The 21,979-nt window shown below is 45.8% G+C and overlaps 1 protein-coding gene across 3 annotated transcripts; it reads left to right on the top strand.

The window, feature by feature from the left end:
- The first annotated feature begins 49 nt into the window (after window positions 1–49).
- Window positions 50–18,555, top strand: HADHB (hydroxyacyl-CoA dehydrogenase trifunctional multienzyme complex subunit beta). Of its 3 annotated transcripts, none has more exons than XM_067550468.1 (16): window positions 50–96; window positions 1,434–1,508; window positions 1,848–1,889; window positions 4,183–4,279; window positions 5,378–5,422; window positions 6,432–6,531; window positions 7,892–7,979; window positions 8,985–9,172; window positions 10,785–10,965; window positions 11,663–11,784; window positions 13,043–13,122; window positions 13,209–13,256; window positions 13,944–14,031; window positions 14,755–14,829; window positions 16,910–17,074; window positions 17,975–18,555. In XM_067550468.1, the coding sequence occupies exons 2-16, from the start codon at window positions 1,442–1,444 to the stop codon at window positions 18,008–18,010; spliced, it is 1,422 nt and encodes a 473-aa protein (XP_067406569.1). In that variant the 5' UTR covers window positions 50–96; window positions 1,434–1,441; the 3' UTR covers window positions 18,011–18,555. The 3 variants fall into 3 exon arrangements, with proteins under 3 accessions (XP_067406569.1, XP_067406568.1, XP_067406570.1); XM_067550467.1 differs by having other exon boundaries at window positions 68–100; XM_067550469.1 differs by lacking the exon at window positions 50–96 and adding an exon at window positions 314–334.
- Window positions 18,556–21,979: the final 3,424 nt, after the last annotated feature.

Here is a 21,979-nt window from a genome sequence, read left to right as displayed (position 1 = left end):
GGGGTCTTTCCTGAGGTGGGGCGCACCCGAGGGCAGAGGGGCGGGGCCTTAGTCGGGTGCTGTCAGGGAGACGGGCAGGAAGGGGCAGAGCCGCAGGCAGGTAACGGCGGTGGCGCGAGGCCCGAGAGGGGACCCGGCGCGAGACCCAGCCCCTCCTCCGCCCCCATCCCCCGCCTCGCTCTGAGGGAGCGCCTCGGCTCTCGGGGACCCGCGGGGTGGGGGGGAGCTCTGCGATCCCCTGGGGTGCGCCCGAGGAGGGGACAGCGCCCCGCCCCGCCCCACCTAGGCTGGGCGGCCTGTGGCGGTGGGGCTGGGTCCCAGGAAGAGGCGGGGGGTAGGCTGGCTGGCTGCTGGAGTGGGGGGGGGGCTGGCTGCCGGAGGGGAGGGGCTGGCTGCCGGAGGGGAGGGGCTGGCTGAAGAGGTTGGGGTGGGGGCAGGGGGCCAGCTGCGGGAGGTGGGGCGGGGGGGGGGGCTGGCTGCTGGAGTGGGGGGCAGAGGGATGGCTGGCTGCTGGAATGGGGTCTCAGGGGCGGGGGGCTGGCTGAAGAGGTTGGGGTGAGGGCAAGGGGCCAGTTGTGGGGGCTGAGGGGTGGGGGGCAGAGGGACGGACGGCTGGCTGCTGGAGTGGGGGCTATGGGGCAGGGGGCTGGCTGAAGAGTGGGGTGAGGGCAGGGGGCTGGCTGGCTGGAGGGTAGGCTGAATAGGTTGGGGTGAGCGCAGGGGGCCAGCTGGCTGGGAGTGGGGGCTATGGGGCAGGGGGCTGGCTGAAGAGGTTGGGGTGAGGGCAGGGGCAGGGGGCTGGCTGAAGAGGTTGGGGTGAGGGCAGGGGCCAGTGCGGGCGGTGGGGGGCAGGCTGCAGAGGGGCGGGGCTGTAGAGCTGGGTTCTGATCTCTCGCCTGGGGGTGAGTGAAGCCGTGGGCAGAGGTTGGGCAGTGCGGATGGCCTGTGCTCCGGTGCTGATCCCCCAGGAGGGCTGCAGGGATCCGAGCTCAGGGGCCAGCAGTGCCAGCTGGTCCTGCCTGGCTCAGGGGGTCTCTACGTGAACCCGAAGGAGGCTGACTTGGGCAGCGCAAGGGGTTGTGACTAATCAGGGAAGGGACGAACTTGAGCAAAGGCTGGACGCCAGGATGAATGTACCAACAGCGAGATCAGTCAGATTGTGGGACCATCTCCCACAAGCATCGCTGTGGGGGGCATTTTAAAATGGGTCTGTACTGGAACATACTGTAGTGCCATGGTCTTAGAAGAGGAATGATAATTATTTACTTGTATTAAAGTTGCACTATACAAATACACCACAAAAGACAGTCCTTCCCTCCAATGGACTAGATGGATCTTCCATTTCCTTTGGCTGCATGTGAATTGGGTAGCTTGCCCATCCAGAAGCCTCGGAACAAACTGATTGCTATCTTTCCCCTCCTCTGCTGCTTTAGATTTCAAAATGACTTCCATGTTGAGCCGTGCTATCAGGAACCTCCCTGCTACCTCCACCTGGGCTGTCAGATTCTGTAAGTGTTCTCCCATTGTTAAAAATTAAGTTGATGGCATGTAAAAGGACACTGTCATCTAGCCGTTTCTAAGAAATGGGTTAAAAGTAGATTCAGGTGTGCCATCTGAACCCAAGTCGTCTTGCCACTTAGTGATTTTGACAACCACTTTTCCTATTTTCAATGTGTTTTTTTTCCTCCCATGTTGCTCTGAAAAACCCACATGCTGCTTATACACAACATATGCAAGACGTTTTCTCTAAATGTGCAGTTGCATTTACCATCATTACTTGTCTAAATTTTTCCTACTATTGTAACAAGTTTTTAAATATTGTTCTGCCTCTGTCTTGTGTGTTTCAGCTGCAAGATCTTTCAGTTGCTCACCTCTGTTACAAGCCACAGGTAAAGTGAATGCACCAAAATCTTCAATGGGTTCCTGTTAGAAAACTAAATTTGCAAGGTGCCTTGCTCTCCCTGCACCTATCCCAGACAGACACAGAAACCCAAGTCCGTCTTCCCTGTTTCTGAGTACATTTCTAAAAGTATGAAAGTAGAAATATGCTGCCAAATATTTTTCTAGTACATCAAAGCTGGCTGTGAAAAGAATAAGTGTACTGAATATCTGATCTGTCTCTTCTACCAAAGGATATTTAATAAAGCAAGTGTGCTCATCTTACATTGTCTTACTAAAACACATCCGATCTTTATGCAATAAGGTTGCTTTTGTAAAGAATTGTTTCCTAACTTTCCTTTTAAAAAAAAAAAAAAAAAAAAAAAAAGCCAACCCCTTCAGACTGTAGGACTTCCTTATTTTCAGTCTGGATGTAAATTCCCTTTCTATTGGTCATCACAAATTATCTCCCTTTCTTATGAGGACAAACAAAACTAATGCCTTTGATTTGTTTACTTCTATGCCTTTCACTGTATGGATATAAGATATGGCTCTTGATTCCCAGTATATAGCAAATGGCACAGTTGAAAATAGTCTTAAAACCTAACACTTTCCATCTCACGTGTTTCTGATGTGTCAGAGATGAGCCCCAATTTCTGTTGAGAAGATACAGAGTGCAAATCCTATCGTTAGCTGAAGACTATCACTGCTGGTAGCAGGCAGCTATAAAATGGCATGACACACCTCGATATTTGATACTCCCTAATGTTCAGGAGAGTTTACATGTCCACTATATCAAGCTAGTTCATATACTATGGATATGGACTGTAGAAAATGTAGAAAGGGGCAGGGAAGCACTCAATGTGCACAATTCAAGGGAGGATGTCCATTAACATTTGGCTCGTTTTATAAAATCTAAGATCAATGGAAATGTATTGGAACTTTAAAAGAAACCTTTCTCTGGAGTTTTTGCAACCCAGACATTGCAGCATGGGGAACCTGGAAGTGAACCTGACTTTTAATTGGTTTTCCTCAGCTAATTGGAGGGAAATTCAGAAAGTGAGAGACAAATCCTCCTTTAGGGAGGGAACAGACAGCTTGTCTGGCTCTGGTACTGGGAGGTGGGATAGTCTTTGTGTGGGCAGTCCCACAGGCACTAAGGACCCCTGTTAGAAACAGCTGCAGAAAAGCAATAAGAGACTCTAATCACAGCCCAGAAGGAGGATCTGAACAAGCGCTCAGCCCATAATAGATTAGATGGCATCCTAATTGGAGGATTTGTACAAAGAGGGGATAAACTGGAATGGCCTAGGTTTGATAGTTACACCTCGACCATTCTGCCTACCAAGAGATGGTCACTGGCCGGAAGAGGCTTGTGGTATTAGGTTATAAGGTCCAGTCTGTGGCTCAGAGTAAGGGGCTCAGGCTTTAATGTGGGTATATATAGTTATATACTAAAAATGGCTACTGAGGTTCTTAAGTGCTACTTCATTTAGTTGATTATTTTAATCCTGAATTGTTTGCTCAGTGCCTGTGGTCCCCTGAACTGTGGCTCTGACCTGGGAAATAGTCATGTTCTCCCTTAGCTTTACTCAAATAACCCACTTCTATAGCACAAGTACTATGCAGAATCTTCATACTCGCTTTTTCACTGACTTAAGCTCTCATACTTAGCTGGATTTAAACAGTTTTTACGTACCATGGCCCTTCTCAGTCTTCTAAATGCAACCACTTGGTATTGTTGTCTTAACAAATCAAGAGACCCTTAAGCCCTGACTGCACTAGAAAATTGACTCATTGAGTCTTCTTATTAATCTGTATTTTCCTAGGGCCAAGTCCAGAATACCTTCAGACAATGATCAATCAAATGCTACTGAATTGCAATATATTACTTTATCTTACTCTAAGAGATGGGAGATGTGGGTTGAATTTGATGTTCGAGTAGGTCTTTTTTTTTTTTTTTTTTTTTTCCTAATTACCGTGATCCAGCATTTCAAAGGCACCTGTCAGGAATTGCCTGTCTTGTTCCCAGCTCTGCTGTTGGCTCGCTGTGTGGTCTGAGGTGAATCACTTTAAGCTGTGAAAACTGAGAGTCAGCAAAGTTAAGTGACTTGACCAAGATCAGGCAGCTTGCCATTGGGAGAGAACAGAATTCAATCCAGGCCTCCTAGCTATTTGGCTTGTGACTTAACCACAGACAAATGTTTACCCAAACTTTCTAATAGTATTTGTTTTTAAATAAAAGCTTGCTGCAGACTTGCTCCCATGCTAGTCAACAGCTGTTTAAATATTGTCTTCAAACAGTACAACCCAAGAGTAAGAAAACCTTAGCCAAAAATGGTGTGAAGAATATTGTTGTGGTGGATGGGGTTCGGATTCCATTTTTGCAGTCTGGCACCTCGTAAGTATGAAAAGAAAATATACCTCTTTGCTTTGATTAATCGCGTAGAAAGATTCAGTTAGAATCTGAATGGAAAACATTGAGCTTGGTATATTTGTGCTTCTTTATCTGCATTGACTTCACTCTGTGCCTGAAGTTTGTGCCAGCAGTGTTCTGACGTTTGTCGCTACTCATACTCATAACTGAAAGAGTGATGAGTGTAATAACTGCAAGGAGTTTAACAACTTGTTTTTCTGAACTCTACTGGGTTAATAGACTTGGTGGTTTGGGTTCCTTCCTCTTTATCTTGTTTTAAAGAGTTAGAATACATATCTTGCACCTCCAGTGTCCTATGACAGGGATAGCAGCACCTAAAAGACTGCAATCAAGTAAGGCTGTAGTTGCAGCCATGTGGTATCTTATGTTCAGCAGAGGTGAGGAAGTGGTTCCTTTTTTCTTCTTGGTTATAACTATAAGGTAACGGGCCTCATCAGTGTGACTGTCTGGCTTGGGTAAGGAGAGAACAGATTCTGATGAGAAAGGAGGATGAATTACCAAAGAATACAAAGAAAATCCTGCGTTTATAGGGATGTGAAATGACTGGGCTGGGGTATCTGGTTTTCTAGGCTTGACATATGTCCACTGTGCACAGTTAGCACCATGCAAGGCCAACTGATCTGTCTTCACATGCCATTCGTGTGACTGCACCTGTGATTCAAAACTGCTTTCAAGACCCAGGCATAGTCCAGTAGCAGTGTCAGGAGTGAAAAACCTTTAAACTAAAGCAGAACGATTTTGTTAGAAAACTGATGCTTAATGCCATTAACTTCAGAGCTGAATTGGGACCATTACTAACATTTCCCTAAGGTAAATAGGGGATAGAGTTTATATTTTTGCTGCTGCTATAACTTGTTTCAGGATTTTCCTTCACACAGCAGTTGTACATGGATTTTCATGTGTAGACATGTTTGTCTTCACAAAACAAGACTGTGAAATGGCCATGTTTAAATGAAGAGGCTCTGTGATTGCACTTCTGATGCTGTGCAATGTCTGTTCTGTAAATATACACTCTGAATGGTAGATAAAATAGACTGTAAGTCTGTCTTTCTTAACTTCCAGATATGCAGACCTGATGCCGCATGACTTGGCCAGAGCCTCCCTGCAGTGAGTAAACAATAGCTGAGTGAAAGAGGAGCTCAGAAGGCTAGCTGGCACTGGGAGGTTGACTGGAAAAGAGGGTCACTAGGAGGGATTTTAATGAGGAAAGATGGGGTCCTGGCACATTGGGCTTGGGAAGTCATTCCAGACTTACTGTAGAAGGCAGTGTGGAAAAAAGTGTGAAGACAGGAGTTGTGGTGGGGGAGTTAGGGGGTGGGAGAGAAGGAGTTTGTCAAGGCTGGCATTGTTGTTGGGTGGTGGGGACATGACACAGAAAGAGCTGAGGTCTGAGATGAAGGCTGGGTTGGAGTCATGCAAAGCATTGACACTGAGGTTGATGTAGTAGGTGAGGGGGAGCCAGAGGAAGGATTCAAAGAGGGGTCAATCTGATTGACTGGCAGCAGGCAAACTGTGCACTTTATGTTCATGGACTGCATGCTGGTGTTAAGCGCTGTGCACTGGCTACTTGGTTATGGTAGTAGCATTAGAAAGCCTCCACAGAGACCCCTACCTGAGTCATGTTTACTTGTACCTTTTACTTGATGGTGTCAGGAAGTCAGAATTCAAATGTGTATTGACTTTGGTTTTATGTATATCCCTGCAATGGGGCACAGAGATGTATAGGCTTGTTTGTACGGATATCCTGCAGCATTTGTATACTGTATTTTCTATGGAAATTTGGAAACATTTGCTGCTTGTTTTCTGTGGATCCTTGTAGAAGCAGTAGGTGTTCAGAAAGTGAGGGGTAAACTAGCTTGCCATTGATGGGGGAGGGGGTGGTTATCGAAGAAGAGAGGTGGAGTTTCTCTCTTTCATTTTGAGAGTCTATTTCCACTTTATAATCACAGCTCTTGATTTGAGCAGCCATATGTGCAACCTGCTCTGAATTAGAGAACCAAGCTCGCAGTTGTCCCTGTTTTGCAGGCTAGCTTTTGAAGTTGGGTGCCTGGGGACCTTGGCAAAGTTCTCACTTCATTTGTTGCTGCACATTTTTTAATCTGATTTCTTCTCTCAGAGGGTTGTTGAATCGGACCAGCGTTCCGAAGGAAGTTGTTGATTACATTGTTTATGGCACAGTTATCCAGGAGGTGAAAACAAGCAATGTTGCTAGAGAGGTGTGTTGAACAAAGCAGGTATTCTGTGAAGCTGATTTAAACAGCTAACCTGAGATAACTAACCCTTATAAAAGAATCAGTTCATCACTACTCCTTATAGGTTCAGTAAAGTGTGGATTGGGAAAGTAAGCCATTCATGCTGTGTTGTGCATCAAGTAATTAAACGACACTCCCATTCTGTTAAAATCCTAAATCTACCCTCTGTCAATGTATTCCAATGCTATGACTGTGAAATCCTTCATGGGAGACTGCCTGAAAAGAAGGACCGTATTAAGGGATGATAAATCATTCTACTTGAACTGTCTACTTGGGATCAAGCTCTGGTTTCCCAGAAATACTTGATAACACTACAATATTTAAAAAAAAAAATAAAGCTGGGCAATCCAATATGTGGCATTTGAGTGGCCTGGAGAGTGCCAGCTTAGCTGCCTTTCCTGGTGGCGGATATAAAGAGAGAACTGACTATACATAATGTAGGGAAAAGAGTGCAGAAATCTGTTACTGTAAAGCCATCTCCATAACATGAGGCGTGATTCTGCTTTAATCAGCCTAACTTCTGAAGCCTCACTGATGTCCTACGCAACAGCCAGTGACATTCCACCAAAAAGTTACATAACTTCTTCTAAATGCATTTGTTATTACCAGTACTTTTCAGATTCAATCAGCAGTTTATTTTTGTATGTCCAAGTGTTTTCTTTGACCACCTGTTTGTCAAATGAGACTGTGGTTTAATTTTAACTTCCAAAGAAGTTTTGAACTTTAAACTAGTTGGCCATGTGTCAGTTAAAGTGCTGCCTTATGGCTTCCTGTATTCCAAAACAATTATTCTTTTGTGACCGAGACCTCCACTCCCTGCTCTGTTACAGCTTGTTGTTATTTCAATATATATCCTTTGTTTCAGGAGAGCTTGGTCTGCCACAAACATTTAATGTTCAGTTGTATGCAAATTACAACTTGTATTCTATTGAAGCGTATTCAAGTTCTCAAACCAAATTACATTCATTTTCTTGCATCTATAATAGATGATGGAATGAAGTAAAAATACATTACGAGTTCAGAAATGTGGTGGTGTTGCATAAGCAGAATTTGTCTGTTCACTTAGAAGCTGCTGATGGCTACCCACCTAGTTTGATAAAGAGTTTTGAGAGCCAGGCAGCTGGCCAGCTCTCTGCTTACAATAGAAGGAAGATTCCTCATAGTGAATGTGGGCGGAATGCCTAACCTCAGCTGTGTAGGTGGAAACTTGACGTGTCTGCAGCTTAAAGTCTGCAAAGATGCCCACCATTTAATGTTTCAAGAAGGAAATGCCATGAGGTAGAGCTGCTGGGGGTTTTTAATCATTATCTTGTGTTGCCCATAGGCTGCATTGGGAGCTGGCTTCTCTGACAAAACTCCAGCCCACACAGTCACTATGGCTTGCATCTCTTCAAACCAAGCTATGACCACAGGTATGTTGGTTGAAAGAACAGGTAGTAGACTAGGAGATGCCATTAGCAGCCCCTTTTCTCTTCCTCTATCCTACTTGCACAGCTTAATGAACACAGTTAAGTGTCTGGAGGAGGTTTAGATGGGGCTATTGAACCACTGGTTCAGTAAAATGTAGCAGAGATTATTTAAAAACATACTCTATGCCTTCAGCAGCTCTTGATCATCAGTATCATTCAGGAGCAGTTTCCACTCAGAGTCAAAATTGCCCAGAAAAACTGAATGGTAAAGACTTGAACTTAGAATCATAGAAGATTAGGATTGGAAGGGACCTCTGGAGGTCATCTAGTCCAACCCCCTGCTCAAAGCAGGACCAACCCCAACTAAACCATCCCAGCCAGGGCTTTGTCAAGCTGGACCTTAAAAACCTCTAAGGATGGAGATTCCACCACCTCCCTAGGTAACCCATTCCAGTGGCAGCTTGGCAAAGTTGCAGCTCCTTTCATGCCAACATGGCTTTCAGTATAACCAAAACTGAGCAAAAATTGAAGATCCAGGTTTCTGCCCCAAATTGTTGGAGGGATATTGTTGTCTCAATTCCTTGCATGAAAGTAGTGCAACATTACAAAAGACTGGAGTTCAATTTAGAATTTTGCTAACTTTGTCAAAATCAGGGGGAAAAAGTTTTTGAATTTATTGAAATGAAACATTTCAATAGACCTGAAACAAAGGTTTTTTGGAGTTTAATTTTGAACTTTTGAAAATTTTGAACTTTTGGCACTTTGTCCCAGATCAGGATGACTTTTTTTTTTTTAAACTCCATTTTTCACTGGAAGGAAATCTGTTTGCTGACCAGCTGTACAAAAATGCAAAATATTCTCCTTGATTAGAGATGTTTCTTCTAGTTGCATCTGCTCCTGAGAAATCCATGATTAGTTGTTGCTTCTCTTCAGTAAGTGGAAGTATTTCAGCTTCTTTTAAAGATGTCCACCCACACTTCTGATGATCTTCTCCATCGCTTCCTGTAGGTGTTGGTCTGATTGCATCTGGCCAGTGTGATGTGGTGGTAGCTGGTGGTGTGGAGTTGATGTCGGATGTTCCCATTCGTCACAGTAGGAAGATGAGGAAGACTATGCTCTCCCTTAACAGGGCCAAGACCTTGGGCCAGAGGCTGACGCTGTTTGCTAAAATCCGTCCTGATTACTTTGCTCCAGAGGTAAAGCCTTCCTTCCATCTCTTAGTAGGAGACTAGGGTTCTTAATCTGTCCTTCTTTGTGTGTAGCTCACCATTTGATAGCTGCTTGTAAAATAACACACAGTTTAGGGGAAAGGAACTTAATTTTGCCCTGTGAAGAAGTCAACATGGTGATGTGGGGATGCAGACTATGGCTGTTCTGCAACATGCTACCTGTCTAGGTTTAGGCCAAGATTCCAATGAATTAGCACAGCTCCTAAAATTCTTTGCGGAATTATGTATTGCTTTTGTCTTCAGGGTTCTCTGACAGTCAGGCTTGCACTTAATGAGCTTCACCTATTTAAACTTCAAAATACCTTTCTTTTTCCAACTCATTACACTCAGAGCATAGAGGGTTTACTGAAGACATTAAAATGTGGAAAGAGGAAACTTACTCTAACAGTGTAAACGCTGTGCAATTCGTCTTGACTTTCTGAAACTCTTAGAACCAAGGGATTGAGGGACAAAATGAATTGCTCTTCAAGCTAGTAGTATCAGGTGCATTTTCAATGCATTGAATACAGAGGAAGGCATTCTCCTCCCAGTATTACTGGGATTGTGCATCTGATTTGATTGACACCTCTCAATACACAGTCAATTTATTCTCCAGGGTCAATCCTGCAAGATACTGAATGCTTTCATCGTAATAGGTGAGAATGGGCAGCCTGCCTATTTAGATAGTATGGTCTCCTTTCTTTTCTCTAGCATTTTCATGGTGTAAAGGGAGCCACTCCACCTGCTCATGGTCTGAGGAAATATGACTTGTAAAGTGGTGGAAATGGGTAGGAAAAGGGTTGTAGTAACAGTGAAGGATTTGAGGACTTCTGGAGTTCTGTCCTCATCAGAGAGGCTATTTTTGCACACATGCTATTGATAGAATCCTTTATCTTCAGTTAATGGTAGGAGTGCAGAGAGACTCAGAGTGCAGCTGAGAGATAAGAGACCCAGACCTGAATGCAGCAGACTTCCAGAAGTGGAAAATAGCACATCCAGCAGCATGGGAATCTTGGCGCATGTGCATGTGCATGAAGCTGTCTTCCATTCTGTCAAGATGGAGGAGTACTAAATCCTAAATAAAAGATGACTTAAATTTGGCCCACTGTGTTCCACGCTACCTCCTCTGGAGGTGTGGGCCATGGAGGCTGCAGGCGCCAGCATGCATTGCTCTACCTTGCTCCTAGCAACCTGGCCTCACTTCATTTTGGGACCTACAGTCACTCTGATCTGCAGCTCCATATTGAATACAAGGACAGCTGCTCACTGCCTCACTGTATGCAACTCTGGAGCAGTCCTCAAGCCCCTGGCAAGTGGCCAGTATGGCCCTTACTCAGTCAAAGGCTGGGCCTTCCTGCGTTGTCATCTGTGCTTCAGAAATGGGGATTCCTCTAGTTTATTTGATCGTAAGTTAATGTGCATTATTATTTGTTTAAAGCCAATAATTGCTCTCTTTTATAAACGGAGGACTTCAAGGATTTACATGTATGAAACGTAGCCAAATATTAAATTATAATGGTGTAGTGTAGTTTGCTGCCCATAACCACCATTCCACAGAGGGTATTTATATATGCTTACCATGTGCTTCCTTATACTCTAGCTCCCAGCTGTAGCAGAGTTTTCCACCAGTGAGACCATGGGACACTCAGCAGATCGGTTGGCTGCTGCCTTTGCCATCTCCCGTGTGGAACAAGACGAGTATGCCCTGCGTTCCCACACTCTGGCCAGGAAAGCCCAGGATGAGGGGCTGCTCACTGATGTGGTAGCCTTCAAAGTGCCAGGTAAAAGCCGTGTATTCTAATGCTAATCCAAAATCATGCCACTCCCTTTATAAGGGAAAGCGGCCAGGGCAGGTCATGAAGTTTTGTATTTCTCAGCACACTTTCACTCCTCAGCAGTGCCAAATGTATTTTAAACCTTTAATTTACAACCTGTTTCTGCATAAGAAAGCGATGATCTAGGTCTGGAGCATGTTGTCAAGACTGGGTCCTTGCTGAGTCTATGATCTAAATCTTGAAGCACCTGACTCCATATTGCCTTAGTACAGGGCAGATCAGGAGTTCACAGGTGAGGAATTCTCCCCTCCCCTGCCCTTTGAATCAAAGCGTTAACAAGCAACAACTTATACCACAGGGAAGTGTTTGTAAGGAGTAACAAATCCAGTTTAAAAACAGGCCAAGTAAAAGTGCCAGTATGATGAAGCATGTGCCAGTTGTGTTCCTTAGGAAGCTTATTTCAGAAAATCTTCAATTTGAAAGAAGCAGAATTTTTTTTCAATACTGAAGACTGTTCCCTTAACACCGAGCTATTCTGGCAAGAAATCAAATCAAATGTCAGCATTGCATGAATGAAGCCTCCCTTCCTTCCTTGCACTCCTTTTCCCATGAAATATAGAACACTCTCTCTCTTCATTCTTGAGTTCTTCTCTGCAAAGTGTGTATGATGCCCACTTCTGAGGTGAATGCTCCATTTTATCAGGCAAAGACACAGTTATCCGAGATAATGGAGTCCGTCCTTCCTCAATGGAGCAGATGGGTAAACTGAAAGCTGCTTTTGTCAAACCTTATGGGACTGTCACAGCTGCCAACTCTTCCTTCCTGGTAATGTACACCACCATCCATTTGTGTAGCAATGTGTGAGACCGATCCAGTTTTCTACCTGTTGCAGGTGCCCAGTCTATATTTCTGTCACGCTAACACTATTCGGACTTTGTTGGTTTTTCCATCGTGTTGTCCACTTTGTTTTATAATATGGTTGCAAAATGACACTTGCATTTTCTTTTTAAACAAATTTAACTTCAATAAACCCCCGAAATAAAAACAAAATGTTAGCTGTAAACACTTGAGGCTGCTTTATCTGTTGGCTTCATTACAATTGCCTTCAGGCAGGACGGGAAGGTTTTTCCAAGGCACAAATGAGAGTTACACGCCCAATTCCCAGTGATTTTCAGTGGCTGTTCTTTATGCCTTTCAGAGTCTCTCCCAGAATGCACAAGGCAACCGTGTTGTCCCCATGTGCAGCACAAAGTAGATGCCCTAGTGTTTAGACCCTGTTCACATTTTGCAGCAACTGTTTCTTTCTTTGTGCTGTAAAGTAACATGTCACAAGCAGCAACAGCACTTTCTGCCTGGAATTCCCAGGAACTTGCTGAGGATTGACCCCACTGCAAAATAATGGCGTATAAGAGACACAACCTACGGCTCTGCTGTAGGCGAGCTTGGGAATACATTCTCCTCTCGAGACAGCATAAAATCGATGCATCAGACACTCTGCTATAAAAGTTTAGTGTTCGTTTTTGCACAAATGAGCCAATTACAATGCTGGTAAACTGACTATACAAGCGCAGTAGCTGCCAAAATGGCACCTACACATAAAATTCACAGACCGCCATTTTGTCAAAAAAACACATTTAGTAAAGAGCCACATCTGGTATGCTTATTGCTATCACAGCAGCCTCACTGGTTTGGCTAGCCCACTCACAGATCGTCTTAGCCATCCATCCATCCATCCAGTGCTGCATTGTTCACTACTGTGTGTTTTACCTAGTGTTTTAGCCCAAGCGATGAGGCTTCTGCTGTTTTTTTTGGAAGACTGTCAGTTCCACAGCCTAACGGATTACTAGCAGACAAGCGTAACTTTCTGTGTAACTTTCTGGTGGATTGTTACAGAGAAGCTGATAGAGCAGCATTAGTAGTTATGCTGTTGTGTATTCTGTGTGTTTGAACTACGATTGTATCTGCAACAGAGACTGGGGCCCTGTTTTGCTGGGTGCTGTACAAACACTTAGACTTGTCGCCTTTGCATGGTGTGAGTGCTCTGTGAGCAATTGTCTGATGAAGTTTTGTCCGGCTGTTTCAGACGGATGGTGCTTCTGCAGTTCTGATCATGTCTGAGGAGAAGGCTCTGGCGATGGGTTATAAACCAAAGGCCTACCTAAGGTAGAAGGAACAGTTCTATCTGCCTTGTGAAAGCTGGTCATGCTTTTATTTCCCCTTCTGGTACTAATGGTGCTTCTCTTGTGCAGGGATTTTGTGTACGTGTCCCAGGATCCAAAGGACCAGCTCCTGCTGGGGTAGGTGATGGTATATGGCCAGACAGTCAAACCCTCAGCATTGCTGGACATCATCAATTACTAGCACTAGATGCTTCGCTTGCGGTAAAATGTCTGAGAGTTTAGTGAGGAGTTTCACAGACAAAGTCCTGGGCCTTGCCCCAGAGAGCTGAGAAAGTCTGAGTCCTAGACATGAGGCAACAAATGGAGGTGACTAACAGGAGGGAGGGGCTGAGGCAAGGATTACAGCAACACAATTACATGGGTACTCCGGCATGAGCATCATGGGGTTGCCTCGAGTTACTGATGCGTATGGCAGTACTAAGCTTCAGTGTCGATGTCAGCATACCTCTCGAGAGAGTGAGACTTTGAATGCAATGCAATCCAGCTAATTGCATTTGGTGTCTGGACTTCTCAGACTTGCATACACAGCGAAAAGAGGTCAGTTAACTTCAGAAATACAGTGAAATACTCGTCTGGACCTGCCTAAAGCATCTTTGTATGAGATGGTGCTGACTTCTGGGGTGCCCTTCAGCATAAGAGCGGGGCAGGCTGAAAACATCATGAGCCCTTAGTTGTTTGGCATCTTAAACTCTGCAGCTCACGTCTGAGGAGAGGAAGGATGTAAGAGGACTCGTAGTGGGGGAGGGGGTGAGTCCATGGAACACATGCATTAATGTCATTTTTGCTTTTCTGACTCTTCTTTAGCCCCACGTATGGGACTCCCAAAGTGCTGGAGAGGGCTGGTCTGACACTGGCTGATATCGATGTATTTGAATTTCACGAAGCTTTTGCTGTAAGTATCTCCACAGGAACAAGAGTTCAAAAAAGAACTAGATCAGTTCATGGAGGATGGGTCCGTCCATGGCTATTAGCCAAGATAGGCAGGGATTGTTGTTTGCCAGAGGCAGGAAATGGCCGACAGGATGGGTCACTTGCTGATTACCTGCTCTGTTCATTCCCTCTGAAGCACCTGGCATTGGCCACTGCCAGAAGACAGGACACTGGGCTAGATGGACCATTGGTCTGACCCAGTATGGCTGTTCTTATGTTCTTGTGCATGGAGGAGGCGACACATCTTTGTGTCTTGGGTTGCAGATTTGGGTTCTCCAGTTTAAGATCTATAGGAAGGATATTTTGTTTTGTTTTGTCAGGAATGGCAAGAGCTCTGTTCTTCAGTTTCCTCTATCGGATATAGAGTTTTATGTATGCACACACTGATTTTGTACATTAACAGCTAGTCTGTGTGGAGGTGCTGTGTGTGTCCAGTTTGTCCTGGGCAGACAGCGTATTAAGTTTGAGGCAACATTTTTCTTGAAGGTATCATCTGATTGTGGGACAAGGCTCATGCAAATGAGGTTCCTTTAGCCCTTTGTGCAACCAGCTGTGTTGATACTTCTTGGTTACTGACTAGTCTGAAGAAATACGATACCCCTAACATGTTAGCGCTCCAGCGTATGCTTCATTCTGAGTCTGCTGCAGTCCCTGATGAGTCTTTTTTCCCCCCCTTCCCTTCTAGGGGCAGATTTTGGCTAACCTGAAAGCTATGGATTCAGATTGGTTTGCACAAAACTACATGGGCAGAAAGTCGAAGGTAAGCTCACAATCAGGAAGCAGGTTTTAAGGTCCACATTGCTTTTGTAATTTTAAGGCTCATTGCATTATACAAGGAAGAAACGCTCAGTTCCCTAAAAATCAATAATTTTGGGTCAGTTCTTCCTAGTTTGATGAGCTGTAGTCACTCGAATGTGACCTCTGGCACATGAGCAAAAAGAGAAGGCAAAGACACAGGGCTGTGCTGCTAATGTTTCTCTGTGAAAATGATAGGTGAGAGAAACCACTGTTCTCTAGCAGCTAACTGGCTGTAGATGGCGTCGTGTCACCATAAAGCCTCAGACGTTTGCTTACGCTGCAGTCAGCCCATGTAAGCTTAAGGGAGCACTCCAGCAGCATGGCTAGCCAGCCTAGTACATCTCTTCAGTCCCTGAGCTCCGTATGGGAAGGATGCGAACATCCCGCAGTGCTGAAGGAACGGGTCCAAGACTATTTAGAAGGATTGGACATTCACAAGTCCATGGGGCCGGATGCAATGCACCCGAGGGTGCTGAGAGAGTTGGCTGAGGTGATTTCAGAGCCATTGGCTATTATCTTTGAAAGCTCGTGGGAACAGGGGGAGGTCCCTGACGACTGGAAAAAAGCAAATATAGTGCCCATCTTCAAAAAAGGGAGGAAAGAGGATCCGGGGAACTACAGACTGGTCAGCCTCACCTCAATCCCTGGAAAAATCATGGAGCAGGTCCTTAAGGAATCCATTTTAAGGCACTTGGAGGAGAGGAAGGTGATCAGGAACGGTCAACACGGATTCACCAAGGGAAAGTCATGCCTGACCAACCTGATTGCTTTCTATGATGAGGTGACTGGCTCTGTTGATGTAGGGAAGGCGGTGGATGTGATATACCTTGACTTTAGCAAAGCTTTTGATACTGTCTCACACAGTATTCTTATCAGCAAGTTAAAGAAGTATGGGTTGGATGAATGGACTATAAAATGGATAGAGAACTGGCTAGAGCATAGGGCTCAACGAGTAGTGATCAATGGCTCCATGTCTAGCTGGCAACCGGTCACAAGCGGAGTGCCCCAGGGGTCGGTCCTGGGGCCGGTTTTGTTCAACATCTTTATTAATGATCTGGAGGATGGGGTAGATTGCACCCTCAGCAAGTTTGCGGACGACACTAAGCTGGGGGGAGTGGTAGATACCCTGGAGGGTAGGGATAGGATACAGAGTGACCTAAACAAACTGGAGGATTGGGCCAAAAGAAATCTAATGAGGTTCAACAAGGACAAGTGCAGAGTCCTCCACTTAGGAAGGAAGAATCCCATGCACAGCTATAGACTGGGGACCGACAAGCTGGGCAGCAGCTCTGCAGAAAAGGACCTGGGGGTAACGGTGGATAAAAAGCTGGATATGAGTCAGCAGTGTGCCCTGGTTGTCAAGAAGGCTAATGGCATATTGGGCTGCATTAGGAGGGGCATTGCCAGCAGGTCACGGGAAGTGATTATTCCCCTCTATTCGGCATTGGTAATGCCGCATTTAGAATATTGTGTCCAGTTTTGGGCCCCTCACTACAAAAAGGATGTGGACAAGTTGGAGAGAGTGCAGCGGAGGGCAACCAAAATGATTAGGGGCTGGAGCACAGGACTTATGAGGAGAGGCTGAGGGAACTCGGCTTGTTTAGTCTGCAAAAGAGAAGAGTGAGGGGGGATTTGATATCAGCCTTTAACTACCTGAAAGGGGGTTCCAGGGAGGATGGGGCTAGGCTGTTCTCGGTGGTGGCAGATGACAGAACAAGGAGCAACGGTCTCAAGTTGCAGGGCGGGAGGTCTAAGTTGGACATTAGGAAAAAGTTTTTTACTAGGAGGGTGGTGAAGCACTGGAATGGGTTACCTAGGGAGGTGGTGGAATCTCCATCCTTAGAGGTTTTTAAGGTGAGGCTTGACAAAGCCCTGGTTGGGATGATATAGCTGAGGTTAATCCTGCTTTGAGCAGGGGGTTGGACTAGATACCTCCTGAGGTCCCTTCCAACTCTAATATTCTATGATTCTATGATTCTATGGGTCATGTGATCCTCTCGGGCAGAGGTTAGCATGCGTGTTCCTTTGGTTTGTTCTTGCAGGTTGGAGCCCCGCCTCTGGAGAAGTTCAATAGCTGGGGTGGCTCCCTGTCCCTAGGGCATCCTTTTGGTGCCACTGGCTGCCGTCTAGTGATGACTGCTGCCCACAGGCTGAAGAAAGAGGGAGGGCAGTACGGTCTGGTTGCTGCCTGTGCTGCGGGAGGACAGGTAATGCTGCATGGGTTTGCTGGCCTCGTGCCCTCTGCTGAGAAGGGCAGTAATTCCTCACTTCCTCTCGCTGCCAAGAAGTCGTCATGTCCTGTGTACATCTGCCATTGGTGCAGCTGGGAAATCTTGTTACCGTCCGGTGGCATTAATGCTATCCAAGCAGCTGAGTGCTGCCGCCAGCCAGCTCTGCTTTTGCAGAATTTCTGTACTGTCTGAGAGTGACCCTTATTTGGTGGCCAGTGCTGCATGTCACTGTTGATATAGTACGAAAGGGAGGAATGCGTCAAAGCCCCTTTACTCTGCTGTGGCTTTGGCTGGGGCAGTTTTCACTGTCTCATGGACCCTGAGAATCCTTCCAAAGTCTGGCTTGTTTCATTCCATCTACCAGTGTAAGGAAAGAGAACCACTGTGTGAAACGAGGGATGAGACCTGCTTCCAGGTGGTCGGTCCTTTGAAATCTCTGTAGAAGTATTACACCTATTGCTAGTAGACAACTGCAGAAATGGCCTAGTGTGGTTAGCTGCAGTGGATTGGTTTGAGAGGTCACAGCCAGATCAATCCTGCCCTCACTAAACCTATCTGAAGAGGGCTAGCCTGGACTCTCTGTGGGAGCTGCATGATTATTTTTACTTGGACTAGCAGGATTACTCCTGAGTAGCCTGAGGCATGCTTTTGAATCCCGTCCCCTGAAAAGAATGCACTGCCTCCTGCAGAGCTTCTGGAGTGGCCCCCGAGAATCCGAAGTGTGCTGCCAGTGTGCTGACTCCTGCTATTAATCTCTTCTTGTCCCTCCAAAATGACTAGCACCCTCTGGCAATGAAGCTCCTCTGTTGGCTTGTGTGTTTATTACGGGCAGTGTTTTTCAGAGTGAAGTAACCATGCTTTGCTTCTGCATTGCAGGGCCATGCCATGATTGTGGAACTTTACCCCCAGTAACAGGACAAGGAGCTGCTGAATGGATTGTGGCACGTCCCGTGCCAGGCAATGCTATTTCAATGCACTAATAACGTATCTGTGATCCTTCTTGGAAAGGATTTCTGGTGGCCTTTGTAAATACCTTCTAGTTACCCTGCCAGTGATCTGGAACTAATTAATGCTGTATGGAATATGCCAACAAGAAGTTAACTGGGCTCTTGGGCGTGGAGGGAGTTCCTGCAATTAACCAAAACTTAACTGTCACTCTTTATAAACAGGGTTTTTCTTAAAAACGAGTAATGCAGTTTTGGGTACGCGAAGTTGTGTTTTGAAGCAGAGACTTGCCAAGTATTTAGTGTGTCAGTCTGCAGGCTCCGCCTCTTAGGCTAAGCTGTCCGGTAAGGATAGGGCTTATTAAAGAGGAGATGCAAACTGAGTTGAATGAGCTAGTGTTTATAAAGGGTACCACAGAGTCCAAGCAGCATTGGGAAGTAACTGCAACTGCATTAGATGCCAGTGTCTGTCACCACTTGTCAACCTTAATAAACCAGAGAAGAATTTGGAGACTGGAGAGTTTGTTTGTTTTTCTTCCCTTGGTTATTTACATGTACATGGAAGGTTTCAAGCACGATGTGCTCTGAGACTTTGAGACATCACAGGCTGTTCCTGTTCTGGCCTCTTGAAAATAGGACTAAGGGGCTCCATGGAATTTGCCACAGAATCCACACGGTGCTGCAGACCTGTGGTCCAGAATCTAATTTTAAAGAAATAAAACTGATACGTTTATATGAAACTGTCCCTCACCCTTCTTCCAAACCCTCCGGCTTCCCCCAGAATAACTTAGTTGCATGTTTTAATACAGAATTCTGTAGTACTTTGAAACATGAAAAAAAAATTGGAGGCAGTGTAAGAATTTGAATTCAATCTCAAATGTTCTCAGTTACATTGTCTGCTGTCAGCCACGCAGATCAGCTGTGCTCTCCGAACCAAGACTGTGGTAGAAGGACTGGGAGGACTCACCTCCCATTAGTCTGTTTCAGTGGGTGACAGAGACAGGCTTTGAAGCCACACAGCTCTTCAGGCAACACTGTGTTCCACTTGCTTTTCGCTGTGGCGTTGGGAGTACTTTGCCAGACCTGTGTGGCTGGAAGGCCCTCTCTCACCAACGGAAGTTGGTCCAAAAATAAAATATTCCCTCATCCATCTTCTCTCTCTCAATATCCTGGGACTGATACAGCTCTAGCTACACAGCATTACATCGCATCAGTCCGGACCTTTGGGCTTGGTTTTTCCTGTCATGTGCTTAACATTCTCAGGACATTTAACAGACCATGGCTTCTGCTGCCTGCACCTGTTGTGAGGAAATGGTCAGTAAGTGTCAGAAAAGTCTCCTTCCCTAGTTTCCTTGTAGAAAAGGAGCATCTGCTGCAGGTCTTACTTGGAATGTGTAATGAGCGGGATAAGGGGAGGCAGAGACTGAGGTCAAGGGCAGAGTTTTCTGGGGGGATCTGGAGTAGCCCCATAACTTAACACTCTTATACCCTGCCTGTCTGATGAGGGTAGATGAACATGTGCTCCAGAAGTGTTCATGCTTTGGTGCACTACACTAATGACTTGGGGGTGGTCCAAACCAGTTAAACGATGACATCACTGTAGTTGGGGTTGGTCCTGCTGTGAGCAGGGGGTGGGACTAGAGACCTCCTGAGGTCCCTTCAACCCTCATCTTCTATGATCACAGACCAGAAGGAGAGGGACATTCACAGGAACCAGTCGTGATTCAAATAGGAACCTCTGAAGGATGGGAGACTACACAAGCATTTGTGGTTTTAGTCAAGGAATTTCTCCTCACGTCTAAAAAGATGGTATTCAAATCGAAGAGTTGTCATTAGTCAGATTAACCCGTGCTGTAAGCAGGCACAATACCCTTAAAGCCAGGGGGCGTGGGCCCCAGATTAGCCCTGGAGATGGCAGTGGTACACTGGAGAGGCAGCGTGGTCCCGGGCACAGACTGCGGGAGATCTGCCTTGTATTCCCAGCTCTGCCCCTGAGCTGCTGGGTGACACTGGGCAAGTTCCCCTCTTACTGCTGCACTATCTCCATCCATCCCAGAGGGAGCAGGTGGGCCGCCACTCGCCACTGTGCGTGAAAAGCACCGAGTGCTAACCATGGGTTGAATTGCTGCTGTCATGGCGGCCACCCTTCCTAAGATGTTCTTGATTATCTTTGTTACAGTGATAGCTGGAGGCCCAAATAAGACAGGCCCCCCGGTGCCTGTGACTGTACAAACGTAGTCAGAGTGTGGTCCTGCTCCCGAAGGGCTTCTGAACTAAACTGACAAGTGCGCGTGACTGGCAAGGAGACTTGCTCGAAGTCGCATAGCAGGGCCGTAGTAGAACCAGGATTAGAAACCAGGTCTGGCTCTTCGTCTGGGGCCCTATTCACTGGACCCAGTGGTGCTAGAACACTTTTTATAGTGGGGGCGCTGAGAGCCACTGAACCGAACTGTAAACTCCATATATGATGGAAAAAACTTCAAGCCGGGGGTGCAGGAGCACCTGTGACCGGACCATGCTGCTGCTAACATCTGCCCTCCTTGAGCATCTTGGAGCTGTGGGAAATCTTCCCTTACATTGCGCTGTTCTAGGGATTACTTGGATTTGTTAACTTTTAACATCATCCTTCCCCTTGGTATTTAACAGGCAGAAGCCTCGTATTTAAACTACAGACTCTTTATCAGCTATTCCGGTCCACCCACACCCACAAAGTGCTACACTACTTCAATATTTTATGAGCATCCTTTTTTTTAATGATATACATTAAAATATTGCCAGGCATTTGCTTCATTGCTGAAGTTTTTTTCTGGTTTTTGCTGACAGTTGCCATTCTCTGCAGGGTGCTTGCTGCAGCAGGCTGTGTATATTTAAAATGTAAAACGTCTTTGTATCTTCAAGGTAGAGTTGATTTTTTTTAAGGGACTAAGACATGGTATAAAAAAAAATGGAGCTACTGATTTCATCTTTCCTCCAGGAGCAGAAGCTGTAAACGCTTTTATGATGCAGAAAAGAAATATATGGAAGAACGCCCGTCAGTTGAAAGCCGCTTTTGTCTTCAAAAACCTGCCAAGTAGACAAATATTTAGAAGAGAGATAATTAGAAGCTGTCTTTAAAAGATTGAAGTCGTTTTATTAATAACGCAGCTGATGTTTATCAAGCTACATAATCAGCGAAGGGCTGCAGGCCGCTTACACACACTAACGACACTTTCAACATGGAGGCTGAGTAAAGGGGTTGTGAGAAGGGAAAAATGGCTTTAAAACTTACTTCCTCACAGTGTCCTTTTTAGTGACAGAATGTGTCCGTTTTTTAATTACCCCAAAAGAGACTTCTACACACACAGCGAATTACTCTTCCCCAAAGCATTTGCTGCTGTGTAGTAACAGATGACAGATCCACAAAAACCCCCTATTAAGGTTCATTCTCTCTCAGTAGATATGGTATCATTTTTTTCCAGTTTATAAATCAGTGGAGGTCTTCTCTGGATGCTGTTTTTACTAGCTAGGTTACTGGGTGACTGGATGTCATTGTATGTAGACATGCCCTCAACTAGCTTCTCCAAACCCTTTCTTCTTCCCTTCAAAATCCTCGAACTCTTCATGTCTCCACCCCATCATCGTGCCGAGCTGCGCGGTGCAGGCTGATTTGCTCTGCTGGCTCTGCAGGGCTGAACTAACTAGGTGAGAGATTGTCCATGCTGGGGTTCTTAGGTCCTGTGTTCTCTGCGCTGCTCTGCACTTACAGCTACAATCAGTGAAACGGCAAGCGGGGAGAGCTAAGGGTCTGCTGGTGTCGACAGGGCCCAAAGGGAGCAGACCTGAGCACAGCAAGGAATCACTCGTCTGCCTGTCAGCAGCCCCCAGTACATGCTGGCGCCTTGACTGATGGCAAACAGAAGTGACCTTTGTACCATGGCTGAGTAGTTTAGGGCCTCAT

The sequence above is a fragment of the Emydura macquarii genome, unplaced genomic scaffold (genome assembly GCF_026122565.2).
Source record: "Emydura macquarii macquarii isolate MOO-44397 ecotype Brisbane River unplaced genomic scaffold, CSIRO-AGI_Emac_v2 contig_1300, whole genome shotgun sequence".
Lineage (NCBI taxonomy): Eukaryota > Metazoa > Chordata > Testudines > Chelidae > Emydura > Emydura macquarii.
The sequence above is the reverse complement of the archived record's forward strand: the minus strand, read 5'-3'. Positions and strand labels throughout refer to the sequence as shown.

What these genes read in the sequence shown, in the direction of transcription:
- HADHB (XM_067550468.1), top strand. Translation starts at nt 1,442, where the DNA reads ATGACTTCCATGTTGAGCCGTGCTATCAGGAACCTCCCTGCTACCTCC. An exon ending in CAAGCAATGTTGCTAGAGAG is followed by an intron (nt 6,532 to 7,891) that starts GTGTGTTGAACA and finishes TGTTGCCCATAG; the next exon opens with GCTGCATTGGGAGCTGGCTT. An exon ending in AAACCAAAGGCCTACCTAAG is followed by an intron (nt 13,123 to 13,208) that starts GTAGAAGGAACA and finishes TCTCTTGTGCAG; the next exon opens with GGATTTTGTGTACGTGTCCC.